The sequence below is a fragment of the Aotus nancymaae genome, unplaced genomic scaffold (genome assembly GCF_030222135.1).
Source record: "Aotus nancymaae isolate 86718 unplaced genomic scaffold, 86718_ANA_hifiasm-v0.15.2.pri h1tg000036l, whole genome shotgun sequence".
In the NCBI taxonomy this organism is placed as follows: domain Eukaryota; kingdom Metazoa; phylum Chordata; class Mammalia; order Primates; family Aotidae; genus Aotus; species Aotus nancymaae.
In genome coordinates this window covers 47,219,964-47,236,061 of record NW_026988450.1, presented here as the reverse complement: position 1 = coordinate 47,236,061, position 16,098 = coordinate 47,219,964, and the positions used below count along the sequence as shown (strand labels likewise).

Here is a 16,098-nt window from a genome sequence, read left to right as displayed (position 1 = left end):
TTACAATCTTTGCAAACAGTAATGTATGCTCATAAATAGTATTCCCACGGCAGTCCTAAGCTGAATTTAAATCATTGTAAAGCTTTGTGGGTGGGTGAGGGACTGCTGGTGATGGAGCATTTTCCCTAGAATAAACCTCTGCTACCCTGAGATTCTTGATAAAGGTTCTAGAAACTCTAGAGAATTTGAAGGGAAAGGGAAGTATAAACCAGATGTGTCTTATGGTGGTGTCTACAGATGAAGCAGAAAAACCACATTTTTCTATGTTAAAACTTTTTTTCTGTATCATTTCTTGAGAGCTTTAAGAAATCAAATCTCCCTTTGAATTTTAATAACAAATAAAATCTATTTCAGTGTTGTATGGGAAATTGCATATTCTTTTCTGATTTTTCTTCTGTCTTTTGTTGCTTTTCTAAGAGAAGGAGACACAGAGAGAGAGAGACTATTAAAATCCAGAACACTTACAATAGTTTCAGTCCTTAAGTCCAAGTGTGTTAAGTTCCTTAAGTCTTTCATCTTCCTCCCTCTCCTTAGATGGTCTGGTTCACACCAACACATTGTGCTCCTTATTTCCTTTCCAGAAGTAGGGAGAGACTGTGCAGGTAAACATGTGAACTAGTCTTACTACACCGACGATTGCTAATATACCAGAACTGCTATGTTGTCTCACATAATCAAAATTCCTGCTCCTCTTGTATACTTTAATTAGTATGGTATATATTTGTATACTTTAATTGAGTATAACATACTCAATTATGTATTATATGTAATTATATTTAAATATATATTAATATATTTGTTTAATAATATAAATACAATTATATTGATATTTAATATATAATAGTTAACATAATTATATTAATTATATTGACTATATTAATATGTAATAGTTAACATAATTATATTAATTATATTAGTTATATTTAATATATAATATTTAATATAATATGTATTCTATTAATATATGATATTCAACATAATTATATTGGTTCTATTTAATATATATTTAATATAATTATATTTTAATTAATATATGATATTTAACATAATTATATTGGTTCTATTTAATATAATTATATTTTATTTTTATATATGTAGTTATATATTAACAGATAATATATTAATTGAATATGCATTCAATATTAATTGAATGCATATTGTTAAATTGAATATTCATTCAATTAATATATTATTTAACAATATGCATTCAATTAATATATACATGTCATATAATTTACATGTATATGACATATGTCTGACATATATACTAGTCACATATAGGACTCATTTGTAAGAAGCACCACAGTTAGTAATGTGGGCATTTCAACTTACCCTCTGCCCATGTTTTCATGCCCTGAAGCATCTTTCTTCTGTCCTTTCTTTCTCTTTCTCTGTGTGTCCTGCTGTTCCTCACTGACATGCTCAACTTCAGACAGCATTTGTCCAACATTTGTCTTACAGGTAGATTCATAGGTGTTCTAAGAAACAAAGAATTCCATAATCAAACAGGATTCTGCAATTTGGGGTTTTAAAGGCAACACAGGTTTCATTAGTGTAGGGCTTCTTGGGGCCCTAAAACAGGCCCATGCACACTGTGAATCTTTGAGAGACAGATGCAGTATGCCAGGTTTCCAAAACCTGATGAGTACATCTGATATTCCCTTGAGTTTATCTCAAGGGACAGCAGTTCTGCAGAAAACCCTTTAGAGAATTCTTAAGGCAAAGCTCACAGGCAGTCACATCATGCTAGAGACTCAGCCTAAATAACCCGTCCATGCCTTACCATGAAGACAGCACAATGGGGAATGATCTCAGTACACAGAGATGCCCAGGCCTGGGTCCAGCTGTTTGAGAGAATCAGAACCTTGGTAACCTTGTGTCATCTTTTAATTTTACTTTATTTTTCTCACTTGGAAGTCTTTCTCAATGAATAATAGGTCCAAAATCTATTCTGACTAAAATGCTAGATATACTGGCAGTGTGGTTAATTCTAGATGTCGATTTGTGTTTCCATTAATTCAGAAAGCTTAATTAATGATTTTCAATTTCACCTAGAGACTAGGTTCAATACTCGCCCTAATAAACCAGGGCAGCAGAAAGGTCAAGAGCTCTAGGGCCACACTGCCAGGTTCAAATCACAGTTCTGCCATTGGCAAGCTCTGTGACCTTGGCAAATTATTAAAACCAGTTTATACCTCAGATTCCTAGCCTGCAAAATGGGAATGAAAGAAGTTTCCATATTAGAGGTCGTCATGGGGAAGAACTGAGTAAACTCAAACTCCCAAGGACAGTGTTAGATATATAGTATTTGACATAATGACAACATTGGCTATTGTCACTATGATTTGTAATTATTATTGTATAGAAAAACAAAATACCTTATTCTTTATAATGGAGTATACTTCCATGCCTCCAAAGATGGCTGATGGTTGCATTCTCTAAAATGGAGAAACCATTTCAAGAAAGGCTTTTTATTATTCTTATTCATGCATTGGTTAAATTTACGGACAGCAGGAAAGTAGGATCCTCACAGCTCGTTTTTCATCCAATTAAGTAGCAATTACCCTTCAACTCCTTCACATATTCCCTACCAAAAAACAGTGGAAAACACAAGAATTTCCAAATAACGCACCAAGATGAAATACATTTTAAAAACAAATATAGGAGTTGGTCAGAGGAAATGCACAGCAAGTTAGATGTGTGTACAGTTTTCCATCCTCTTGCTCTGGCTTCAAAGCACATTGTTCACTTGTTTATTAATCACAGAGAGGCCGAATGGCAGATTCCTTTCAGATCAACTGTGATTTGAGGCTATGCTTAATATACCAGAAATCCAGTACAAAGAAATAGGTTGGATATTCTGTGGAGTTTGTAATAAAATTTCAAACTACTGATAATCCTTCTTGTCTCAGGTAAACCCTTGCTCAGGAGATCTTCCCTGGCTTTCAGACTAAGGTAATTAAACAGGCTTATTCTCTGCTCCCTTCACACCCTATGCAGGCCCTCTCTCATCTGTGTGGTGTTGTTTTGTGAATTAGAAAAAGGCAGCCCTTTCTCAAAATACCTTATTTCTGTCTGTCTGCAAATGTTTGTAATACATTGATTTTGTTAGAGCAGGACACTGGCACTATGTATCAGAGAACTGTGCTGAGAAATACACAAATCAACAATGTATGAGATGCGGGTGTGCCACCTCAGATGTGGAGGCTTTCTGCACCGCAAAACCTACACCACCTGCCCAACCACACAGCAACCCTGCCCTACACTTCCCCTTTGGTACCTCTCAACATACTCACAATGCCCTGTTTCATGTCCCTCCTCACCATTTAACTGTGACCCAGGGGACTGGCAACTGACTGCGTGTCTCATTGCTTGACATTTGCCCTTCCTGGGAGACCATGGCACCTGGAAATCACACAGTGCAGCCTGTAGAATTGGTTCAAATTTGAATTTTGATAAAACAAGGATAGGATGTTCTGTTCTAGGGTGTTGGAAGAGATACACACTTGCTTAAGAGATTTCAATTCCTAATGAAGTATGGGGGTTAAACAGTTCATTGCAAGAGACTCATGAATATTCATGCTTGTGAACATTCACAGGCCTATAATCCTGTCCTTTGGGGGTTGAGTTCAATTATTTGTGCGTCTCCAAAGCGTGGGCTTCCATTTAATGTTTTCCTTCTTCTGTTTATCTCCATGACTGTGATCTATGCTATGCCTAAACATTTAGAGATGATTAAAAACAATGAAGTTATCAACAATCCAAAGAATTGAAGCCACATGGAATTAAACAGCTTCATGGCAGACCTCATTCAGTATAAAATTAACTAGTCTATGGGGTGGCAAGGAAGTGGGATATGGAGGGAGATCGTTGCAGAGGCAAGGAGGGAGAGAAGGAGAAATAGAACGTGATAGAAGCACTAGTGACATTTTTCGGTTCTATGCCTCTGAATATATTGATTAAAAGAAACCAGAAAAGAGTTCAAAAACATAGCACCTCCTTCCAAGTTAAATTCAGGGAACACTTTAGACAAAATTATAAAGGTAAGAAACTAATCTTGAATGAGCATCCACTATGCCAGGTATGAGAAACATAAACTCATTAGCTCACTTCATCATTGCCCAGCTGAATGGAAATGAGTAATAAATAGATTGACTTTAGGATAAATTGTATTAAATTAAGCATTTGAAATTTGGGACGGAAAGATCATAGCAGCAAGATCTCCATGGCCCTAGAATAATTTCCTAGGTGAAGTAGTCACTCTGTTACTGAACTAGTTTGGATTAAGGTTGGAGAGCTAACTGCATTGAGAAAATGAGGAGAGCATGAGTCTGATAAGTCTTTTCCATCTCTAATTTTCCCCAATATGCTGGGTTTTGCTCAAATCAAAATTCATCATGTGGAATACATGTTGTTTTGTGTATTTCTGTGGTGCTGTTATGAAGCCCTAAACTGAAATGTATCTGTAATCCATTAGACAATGGTCATAGCAGAGCCGAAGCCCTGGTGAGGCCTTTTGGAATTCCAAAGAAATCATGTCAAGCAGAAACTTTGGTCTCCAAGATTTTTATTAGAAACAAATGAAAGGAAACATAAACAGACCAATGAGCTAGTGACGCGTAGCGTTACACAAACCTAGATGCTGCAAATTCTCTTTGTCCCTCAGAGCAATGTGCTTAGTGCCAGCCTGGATGAGGTCACCAGAACTCTAACCTCACAGGATGCCTGTGATAGTGTCGCTTCACATGGACATCGATTTTCATGTTCAAGATATGCAGAAAATATCGCTCTTCTCAGTGGCTTGCTGAGTTATCTGCTTTTGCGTGTTTGTCCAAAAACCAGCCTACATAAAATGTGTGAAATACAACTCTGAAGTTTTAATTTTATGTCTGCTCATACATTCTCAGCAGAAAGCATTCCTGAAGCCTAAACACTTTATTTGAAACATCTTTTCCACTCATCCTTATTTTTTCAGCATGCCACAAAGTATTTCTAGAGATATTGCTAGTGATTAAGTAACACACAATTAAATTTGTAATGCAGAATTAATCTTAGTCAGTGGTAGTATTTTTACTTTTTTGGAGTCTTTTCAACTTTAATCATTAATGCATGCCAAGAAAAATGTAGAAAAGAAAGGATTATTGTTCTTAATCCAGGTAAGTTTTCTCATTTGAAATTGTGCAAATTGTCTCTGAATGACAGTTCCTTCTTCATTATCTTTAATAAATGACAATAGCAATTTTTTTAATCAACATGAATTACTTGACGCTTTTCTTCCTGCCAACATGAATTGTAGAACTTTTCTGTGAGATGACATTTTTCAAACTGTCATATCCTCAGATCTTCAAATCTTAATTCCAATTGAATACATTGTAATTGACATACCTCTTTTCCTAAAATTGTACAACTGATGGGGAATGATAATTAGGAGTTGTGCCTCAATATGGTCAGAGTTGACTCAGCCTGTGAGCACGCTTAATGTGTCCATGTGTTTGAAGCTTGATTGTGACTGACATGAAAGTGTTTTTGTGGTTTTCTTTTTAGCAGTACAATAAAGTTGCCATTATAAGTGGTCAGAAACCACAAGCCAGATATTTACATGTGAGGCTCTGTTTGTAGCATTATTATATAAATATGTTCTTTTCATGTCATGGGTTTTTTTTTTCTGTAAAAGAAAGTTTTCCTTACTGTTTTATCTTTTACTTTTCTATATTATAAATATACATCCTGGTTTCTCCCTATATCACAGAGGTGACACAATACATTGAATGTGCAGGAAACAAAAATGGATGAAATTTTTATTTGTAGGCTAGATCAGAGTTCACAAACCTGCCTGTAGACCAGAGTTGGCCCATGTTGTGTTTGGCTCAAACAATGCTTTTAAAGAATACTAATTTCCCATGGGTAAAATTAGACAGTAACACACACACAACTGAATTTTTGGCTGCAGAATCAGATTTGGTAGTGCTGGATTTGCAGTTGACTAGGGCTGATTCATGAGTGCCACCTTTCACTGATCTTGAATAGTTCACCACGGCCCCACAACCCCTCACTACCATGGCCAGTGCCCACCATCACCACAGCCCATCCCCTCATTACAACCTACTCCCATCACCACACCCACCTCCCTCATCACCAGTGCCCATCCCCTCATCATTACAGCCTACCCCCCATCACCACAAGCCACCCCCGATCACCACAGCCCACCCCGTCATTACAGCCTACCCCCCCATCACCACGCCCACCTCCCTCATCACCAATGCCCATCCCCCTTATCACCATGACCCACCCCTCTCATTGTTTTGTCTTCAGAGGATCACCTTAAAGACCATTATAGGCATTTAAGTTTGTAACCTGTCAACCAAAGGTTTTTTTATCTCCAACTGAACCAGATAAGAATATCATATCCATAATCATATTTGAGTAAAGTATAATTAATTGATGTCTTAGCTTTGGGTTAAATTTGTCTTTAAGAAGTGATAATAAAAGGTAAAAAAAAAAAAAAAGAGAAATAAATAAAAGTGAACAAAATCATTTAAAACTCACCATGCCCTAAATGTTTAAACAGTTATTGAACAGTCTTCTATACTACTAAGCTTTTAATGAAAAATTATTATATGGAAGGAAGAGAGTTTAAATAGAAGGCACACATATGTCCTAATGTAACAAATTTAAAAAGGGAATGCCCATTTACCTATTATTCTACAGACACAGAGTTCTAAACTGACATGTAAAAATCTGCCCTTGAGTTGAATTGCTAACAGAGAAGTTGGAATTTAACTTCTTATTCCAAACCAAGTATTTACAACTTTTCTGAATACTCATGCACCAGGTTAATTTATGATTGGCTTCTTCTCTCTTGTGGCCTGCTATGGGTCTTAGAGCATCAAATAACTCTTCCATAATCACAGCTGGTCTTGGACCGAGTCCCATAAACTGAAGGATGTCAGAGAGTAGGTGAATGAAGGACAAACCAAGGGTTGATTCCTAAGTAAATCAAGAAGCACAGGGAAGTGCAACACCAAGACACATACCTCGCCCTGGGACTGGCACCCTCCCCACATCTAGATGTGGTTTGGAAGGCACAGGAAACTTGCTTGGCCTTTATTTTATCTATTTTCTTTTAAGTCAATAAATTTTTATTCAAGGAATTCCATGTTGTGATTTCTTCCTCTGTTCAACAAGGTTACTTCAGATCCTCTAAAGAGCTGGAGTGAAGAGATTTCTCTTCAAGTTAGCCCTTTTTCATGAAACTGATGCTTATTTTAATCCAGTTGTCCTGTCAGCCCATACTTCTTTTCTTTTGGCTTCTGTCATCTCCTCTTAATATGGATATACTGATGAAGACTTCAAACTTCACCAAGAATCCTTGGTATTGGGGCATGTGCCTGTACTTGCAGCTACTCAGGAAGGGGAGACTGAGGCAAAAGGTTGAGCTCTGGAATTGGAGGCTGCACTGAGCTTTGATGGCACCACTGTACTCCAGCCTGGGTAACAAAGACAGACCAATCAATTTTAAAAGACTGATTCTAGGACTATAAATGCTTAAACAGCATGGGATATGAGGGAAATCCTCAGCAGTATTAATTTTGCATTCCAATTTCATGTTGACTTGATATATAAGATGGCTTTTTGTTTTAAAGGCTTTTATCTTGAAAACATGATGTCTGGAGTTAAAGGTCTTGGCATATTTCCACACATCTGTACTATTCTTGAATGTGATCGCTTAGGAATGAATATGATTTGATGAATATGTTAAGAGAGGGTGTCAAATTGAGAACCAGGCAGATCCACCACCTACAGTAAAAAGGACCCTAAAGTAAATTGGTTGAAGAAATATTTTATCTATTTTCATCTGGAAACCTGAATCAGAATGCCTGTGTGTAGGTTTCCTTATGTGAACCTTGATCAGAATGAATCTCCATTCTGATTGCCAAACTGAGTGACACTTAATAGCCAAAAGGAGAACAGATGACTCACCAACAGGAGTCAGTCCACTGCAATTGCTGCTGAGAAGCTTCCTGACCGCAAAGCATTAGAGCTTCAAGGGCAACTGAATACATTAAATATGTTAGACTGCTCCATGGAGACACCGTTTTTTCCCTTATGGATAGTATTCTTGCTTTTCCCCCCTATGACTTCTACGGAACCACTCTTTGGATTTGGGCATATTATCTTTTCAAAATTTTTTATTTTTAATGTAATTTTTAAAATTTTGTTAATTGACAATTTTATATATTATGAGGTACACTGTGGTATTTTGATAGATGTATACACTGTAGAAACATTAAATCAGGCTAATGAACATATTTATCATCTCATCTATTTCTCATTTTTTATGATTAAGAATATTTAGGCAAAAGGCTGGGCACAGTGGCTCACTCCTGTAATCCTAGCACTTTGGGAGGCCAAGGCAGGAGGATCATGAGGTTAGGAGTTCAAGACCAGCCTCGCCAATCTAGTTGAAACCCTGTCTCTACTAAAAATACAAAAATTAGCTTGACATGGTGATGGGTGCCTGTAGTCCCAGCAACTCTGGAGACAGGGGCAGGAGAATCGCTTGAACCCAGGAGGCGAAAGTTGTAGTGAGCCGAGATCGTGTCACTGCACTCCAGCCTTCGTGACAGAGCCAGCCTCCATCTAAAAAAAACAAAATTAGCCCAGGTGCAGTGGCGTTTGCCTGTAATCTCAGCACTTTGGGAGGCCAAAGTGGGAGGATCTGTTGAGCCCAGACTTTTGGTTATTGTCATAGCAACTACTAGAAAGTGTTGGGTTTGACAGATCTCTGATTACAAACATATATGAGAGTACTTCAGTTTGTTTTTCTCATTTGAAAAATTTACTGCTCTACTTAAAAGGCATGTTATTAGCTGTTGCTCAGATACTGCCTTTTTGCTCAACACAGCTCTCATTTTAGCAAGTTTTGCAAGATAAATGAGTTGAAAGTAAATGTATCTTAATAGAATGTTCTTTTTTTATTGCCTTTTTTAACTAGATAAAACTAAAAAATCTTCTTGTTCTATTACCTAAAACTTTTGTAGCAAATCTCATGTTCTCTTAAAACAAGAAAAAAAAATGCTATTGGCTGAATGTAGACGTGCATTAGACTTCTAACATCGTTCAGAAAGGAAGAGTAGCATATTTATGTTTCATAAAATTCTGATAATTATTTTATAGCAATTGATATAACTTGATGCAAGCAGTGTATTTCCAATTTTTTTTGTTACCAATCATGTCCTTTTTGCTTTTAGCAATGAAATTATTTCCCTTATAACATTTTCCCCTTTTCCTTCTGAAAGTAAATATATTTATGAAACTGTGGCTTGGCAACAAGAAAAGTAAAATGTGTTTTCTTACTTCAAGGGAGCCAGTGGAGTATAGTGTACTAGAAAGAGCTCTGGACTGAGAGTAAGGAAATATGGGTGCCAGTTCCCACTCTGCTGTCATGTAAATGTGTTATAAAAGGATGGATCAGTGAATAGAAAAACAAATTCTTTGGACCTCAGTTTCCCAGTTATCAAGTGTAGAACCTGGAGTAGATTGTCTGTCTCCTACGACCCTAAAATCTCATTCCATGTAAGCAGTGTTTCCCTTCTTACTGTAATCCTTTGTTGTGAGATGGTCATCTCAAGGATTGTTATAATGGAACACATTTGGGATGTGTTAATGCAGCGACACTTCGCCTATTTTTTATTGCTATCTATCTCCTTCTACTTAGAAACGTTCCTTGCTTAATTACACAGGAAGTCAGTGATTGGAGGGTAGGGTAGGGGATTAGGTTTTTAATCCCTTTTCTCATACTCTACTTTGTGAAATTAGTTTCCTTGGATTATTTTGGTCCAAATCTGAAATAGAAAATTTGCATACATTTATATACCTATCCCAAATTCATTTCTTAATGTAATGAGCTGTGAATTCATGCATTTGTTTATCTACAGAAAATCTTGCTTTAATGTTTTTAAACCACACCACTCAAATTCACGCTTGATGGACATTTCCCATGCTCAGTTTATTCTGTGGGAAACTTCCATTCCTATAAATAACCTGCCCAGGAAAGGTTTTGAAGGACAAAGATCAACTAGAATGAGAAAAAGCTAAGTTGAGACAAAAGAAAAGAAAAAACAGAAACAAATAGCGTCCTATATTATCCTCCATGAGGGTTTCTGGTGTGGACTTATTTTGTTTTCCATAAATTGCCAGAATACCAGATATAGTCAAATTCAAATTTAATCACAGCATCTATTTAATGGATTATCATACCGACATTAAAATTACATCTGTGAAGAATTCTTGATGACATGGCAAATTGTAATGTGTTCACTGAGGAAACAGAAAATAAATGTTGTATTAAAGTTTGATCTCAACTGAAAATAAAAACACCAATATATTAACTGCAGTTTTCTTCACAGAATATTATTTTGCAATAATTTTTCTTTCCTGTACTTTTACTTTAAAAAAAAAAACAATGAGCAAATAGTTTTTGTTAACAATTTACAGCATATATTATGCTGTGTCTCTTTTTGTATTATTGCAATTTTGGATTTTCCCACGCCTATACTCATAGAGAAATGCCCCATAAAAGGAACAACTTGGAGAGGTTCAGTTTAACCCTGGTACCCGAAGTGATAGTAGCAGGCCATGGCTCAACTATGAGGGAGAGAGTCCAGTAGTGTCACTAATGGGAAAGAGAACAACTGCAAGGCTGAGATCCCACACTCTTTCATTTCATTCAATTAGCATTTATTGAACACCTTTTATGTGCTAGATACGGCTACTCACTGGAGATCTTAGAAGAATAAGAAGACATATCTCAGATTAAAAGGAACTGATAGTCTTTCAGGGGAAGACAGGCAAATAAATCTTAGGTGTAATGAAAAAGCTATACACAGAGGTAATCAGAGCATAAGGGTGTTGTGATCCGCTCAGCCCAGGGGAATCCAGAGGTGACACGTAAGTCTAGAGCTGTCACAAGGATGGGGTAGAGCTGCATATGTCAAAGCCATTAAGCATGAAACTGCATGGCGGATTCTGGGAATTATAATTATTTCAGCAAGGGTGAGCTACGGATTATAAAAGAAATAAAGACTAATATGGTGACAAAAGCATCAGAAGCAAAATCATAGCTCTTTGAGTGTTCTGCTTGGTAATGTGGCCTTTGTCCTGTAGACCAGCCACTTAGGGGTGTGAAAGCAGTGGATTTACATTAGATTTGCATTTCAGAGCAATTACTCTGGTGGTGGTATGGGGAAAAGGAGGAAATGGAAGGTCAGAGGGAAGCTGGTGGTCTAAGCCAGAGGAGAAGCTGCCCTGAACTTGGGGCAAGGCTGGTGATCACAGGAATGAAGAGGCGGGAACAGACCTAACAGAGAGTGAAATAAGGCTGGATGCGGTGCCTAACGGTGGCTTACATCTGTAATCCCAATACTTTGGGAGGCTGAGGCAGGTGGACCACTTAAGCCCAGGAGTTTGACACCAGCCTGGGCAACATAGTAAGACTTAGTTTCGACAAAAAAAAAAAAAAAAAAACCACTAAAAAAATTAGCCGAGCATGGTGGCATGAGCCTGTGGTCCCAGCTACTTGGGAGGATCACTTGAGCCTAGGAGGTCAATGTTGTAGTTAGGCATGATCTTGCCACCGTACTCCAGCCTGGGCAACACAGCAAAACCCTGTCTCAGAAAAGGAAAAAAATATAGAGCGGACTATAGACTTAGACCCAGTGACCTGTTGGATGTGGAGTCTCAAATAGGAGAGGAATAGGAAGAGTCCTAGGATTCTGGTGTTAGTAAGTAGATACAGGAATTGTTGGAATAGGTATTATGGGAGGAGATGCTGGGAAATCAAGAGTTTCAGTTTAGGATATATTTAAAGTTCTTCCTGTCCTTTTTTTGTTTTTCTTTTTTTGAGACAGGATCTCCCTCTGTCACTGAGGCTGCAGTGCAGTGGCATCATCATGGCTCACTGCAGCCTCAACCTCCCAGGCTCAAGAAATCCACCTACCTCAGCCTTCCCAGTAGCTGGGACTACAGGCCCATGCCACCACACCCTGCTAATTTTTTGTATTTTAAGTAGAGAGATTGATGTTTCACTATGTTGCCAAGGCTTACTTGGAACTCCTGGACTCAAGTGATCCTCCCACCTTAGCTTCCCAAAGTGCTGAGATTTACAGGCGTGAGCCACTGTACCCTGCCCCATCCTTCTTTCTTTCCTTCCTTTCTATCTCTTCCTGTCTTTCTAGCCCTTCCAGCTCTTTCTGCCTTTCTTCTTTCTTTCTATTCATTTCTTCTGTCATTTAGTAAACTTTTATTAAGCCCTCACTATATGCAGGATACTATCTCAGCCACATCCATCATAAACCACACCAATTTCCACATAACCTCAGCCACAGGGGCAAGAAAGGCCTTTTTATAGCCACAACTGCTGAATGTCTCTATCAGGACACAGCTCATCAGGCATAAGACACACATTGCTTAACTGCTTTCAAATGGCATTGTGTAATAGACACTTTTTTATTGAAACTACCACTAATGGCCATTTTCTTTATAGGTAGTGCCATTATTTCTGTTACATTTCTGAAAGACAATTTGAGAGCTTCAGATTTACTAGGTAAGTAATTATTTAATTCATGTAATTGTAGTATTGCTTGATCAGGAAATAAATAATACTATCTGTAAAAAATACGTGTGATAAAAACTAGAAACAAATTACTGAAATGGGTGTAAGTCTCATTTAGAGGTTAGCATTATTCTGTCTTGGAGCTGCCATCACTTCTCACATGAAATGCTTCCATTTCTATTGTGACCACTGCTAAATGTGATCAATTTTTGCTATAGCAAATTTTAATAATAACTATAATGAATTATTATAATTTATAATTATACTATAAATCCATTGAATTGTAATTTCATAGCATTAATATTATAATAATGCATCATAAAATACAAATACTTTAGGCACTTTAAATAAAACAATGCCTACCCTCTTTGAGGGAGATCATATTTTTTTTAGAAAATTTGAGTTCTAAATGTGACACTAGTGTTGGTATGTGGAGAATGTGTATATTTTATAATGGTTTATTATAATAATACTAATGTTACAAAATTATATGAACATAATAGAATTCAATGAAAACATCTGTGTTACCTAATAGACTATTACACTCCAAAGGATATATTTGTTCTATTGTTACATGAAAGTATTGCATAAAAATGAAAACCACAAAAAATTTGATGTACCAACTACAATTTGTATTTGACTTTTCCCAAAAGTACCACAGAACATTGTTCTTAAATATTTGATTTGGAAATGCATTATTAATGGAAAGTGGCAGTAGCCTTCCTGGATGTAAGAAACATTTCTGACCAGGCACGGTGGCTCACACCTGTAATCCCAGCACTTTGGGAGGCCAAGGCGGGCAGATCACGAGGTCAAGAGATCGAGACCATCCTGGCCAACATGGTGAAACCCCGTCTCTACTAAAAATACAAAAAATAGCCAGGCATGGTGGCACGTGCCTGTGGTCCCAGCTACTTAGGAGGCTGAGGCGGAAGAATCGCTTGAACCCAGGAGGCGGAGGTTGCAGTGAGCCGAGATTACACCACTGCACTCCAGCCTGGCGATAGAGCAAGACTCCGTCTCAAAAAAAAAAAGAAAAAAGAAACATTTTTGATGTATGGCAAAGCCATCATTTGTGTATTGTATTTTTCCCGCTATTGTTGGACATATTATTAGTGAGAAGAATTATAGAGATTCATATTTTCTTCCGTGACAAAATCCTGCTTGAATTGCTGCTGACATATGATAATGAATACAAAAACGTTAGGCACTTAAAATAAAACAATGCCTACCCTCTTCCAGAGAGATCATATTTTTGTAAAAATGTGAGCTCTGAATGTGACACCAGTGTTGGTATGTGGAGCATTTGTTTTCCCTGATCATATTTCCCTTGAGCATAATGTCTTGAAAGTGTTTTCTCTTTTTCTTTTCCTCCTTGGTTTGATTCTGCTAGCAGAGTTTTTAGTCAACATTGTCAAATTTTTCATGGTTAAATGTTTTTCTAAATGTATTCATATGTGGATTCTATCTTTTCCACCATATTATTTTTCTATACCCTTTTTTATATGTTGTGGTTTATAGAATCATTTTGGGAAGTTGTATGGACTCAGAAATGAGAAATGCCTGATGCAGCGGCTGATGCCTATAATCCCAGCACTTTGGGAGGCTGAGGAAGGTGGATTGTTTGAGTCCAGGAGCTCCAGACCAGCTTGGGCAACATGGCAAAACCCCATCTCTACTAAAACTACAAAAAAAAAAAAAAAAAAATTAGCTGGGTGTGAAGGCATGTACTTGTAGTCCCAGCTACTTGGGAGGCTGAGGCAGGAGGATCACCTGAGCCTGGGAGGTTGAGGCTGCAGTGAGCCAAGACTGCACCACTGCACTCCAGCCTAGGCATCAGGAGTGAGAGCCTATCTCAAAAAAAAAAAAAAAAAAAAGACCAAATGCCTGAGTTTTATAAATTAAAAATTAGGTCTTAGATTTATTTTTCTCATTTATCAAGTGGCTTAAGGGAACTTTAAATCCTTTCATCTAGTATCTGTCATCTTTTGTAGCTAATGGTTGAGTAATGATCAAATTAATCTAAGGTATTTAATGAAAGAATGCAGATATAAAGGGGGATTTGCTGACTAATCTTGAATATTAGTGATAAAAAGATGATGAAGACAGAATCCCTGCCCTCAAATAATTTATAGTCCATGATGAAATATATTCATAAATAAGTTTTTTTAAGTAGAAAAGAATATGTGCCATATTGCCATGAGTCTTTAGTTTAGAAGTTTCTGAATCAGCATTGCTGACATTTTGAGCCAGATCATTCTTCATTGCAGGGGCTGCCCTGTGCACTGTAGCATCTTTAAGACCCCTCCTGACCTTTACCCACTAGATCCCTCTAACGTCCTCCCACTCAGTGATGACAATCAAAAATGTCTCCAAACATTCTGAAACATCCCCTAGGGGACAAAATTACTCAGGTTTCGCTCTGATCTTATCTAGCTGAGAAGATCAGAGAGAATTTTTTACAGCAGCGATAACATTTGAATTGGCTCTGACAGCTGGGTAGGACAGGCATAGGCTACATCCAAAAATTTGGAGGAGGACACACAAAGGGAATAACATGAGAAATGTTAACAAAGGTATGAAAAGGTAAGTTTCTGTTTCACACTGTACCATAACTCCTGCCTATAAGGATTAGGAAAAAATAAATGCAAGTTGTAACTATGGAAAGGAAGAAATAAAAATATAAGTATGTACAGTTGACTTTATTATATACTTAGAGAATGCATGATTAACTAAACATTACTAGAAGCAATAAACCAGCTCTCAACATTAAAGGATATAAATTAAACAGGCTCTTTTAACTTCAAATCTGGATTCAACACCTGCTATCAATTGCATGGGCAACCTAGGATGACTTAACTTCTCTAAGCCTCAGTTTCCTGACAAATATATAAGACTGTTTTGAAGATCGAATTAAATAATTCCTATATAAGTACTTTGAAAAATGCAAAGCTTTGTCAATATAATTGTCGTAATTTCTTTTATCACCTTCATTGCTCAGAGATTCCTAAGAGGTAATACTAAAAATGTAATATAAGGAAGGCAAAATACACACACACACACACACACACACACACACACACACACACACCCCAAGAAAACAAACAAAATAAAACCTTTAATTATCTATTTGGGATTATTTGCTAATTCCTCATCCCTTTTTTTTTTTTTTCTTTTTTTGAGACAGAGTCTCACTCTGTTGTCCACATTGGAGTGCAATGGCATGATCTCAGCTCACTGCAACCTCCATCTTCCAGGTTCAAGCAGTTCTCCTGCCTCAGCCTTCCAAGTAGCTGGGATTACAGGCAGGTGCCACCACACCCAGCTAATTTTTGTATTTTTAGTAGATAGAGGGTTTCACCATGTTGTCCAGTCTTGTCTCAAACTCGTGACCTCATGATCCACACACCTCTGCCTCCCAAGGTGCTGGGATTACAGGCATAAGCCACCACACCTGGCCTAATTCCTCATCTTTTAAAAGCAGC

At 37.3% G+C, this 16,098-nt stretch overlaps 1 protein-coding gene across 2 annotated transcripts in view; it reads left to right on the top strand.

Annotated features, from left to right (window-relative positions):
- NIPAL2 (NIPA like domain containing 2) overlaps nucleotides 1-16,098 on the top strand; it is a 99,798-nt gene that overhangs the window by 40,944 nt on the left and 42,756 nt on the right. For both annotated transcript variants that reach the window (XM_021675756.2, XM_012455808.3), the window contains exon 4: nucleotides 12,545-12,604. In XM_021675756.2, coding sequence (XP_021531431.1) covers nucleotides 12,545-12,604 — 60 coding nt within the window. The remainder of the gene's footprint in view (nucleotides 1-12,544; nucleotides 12,605-16,098) is intronic.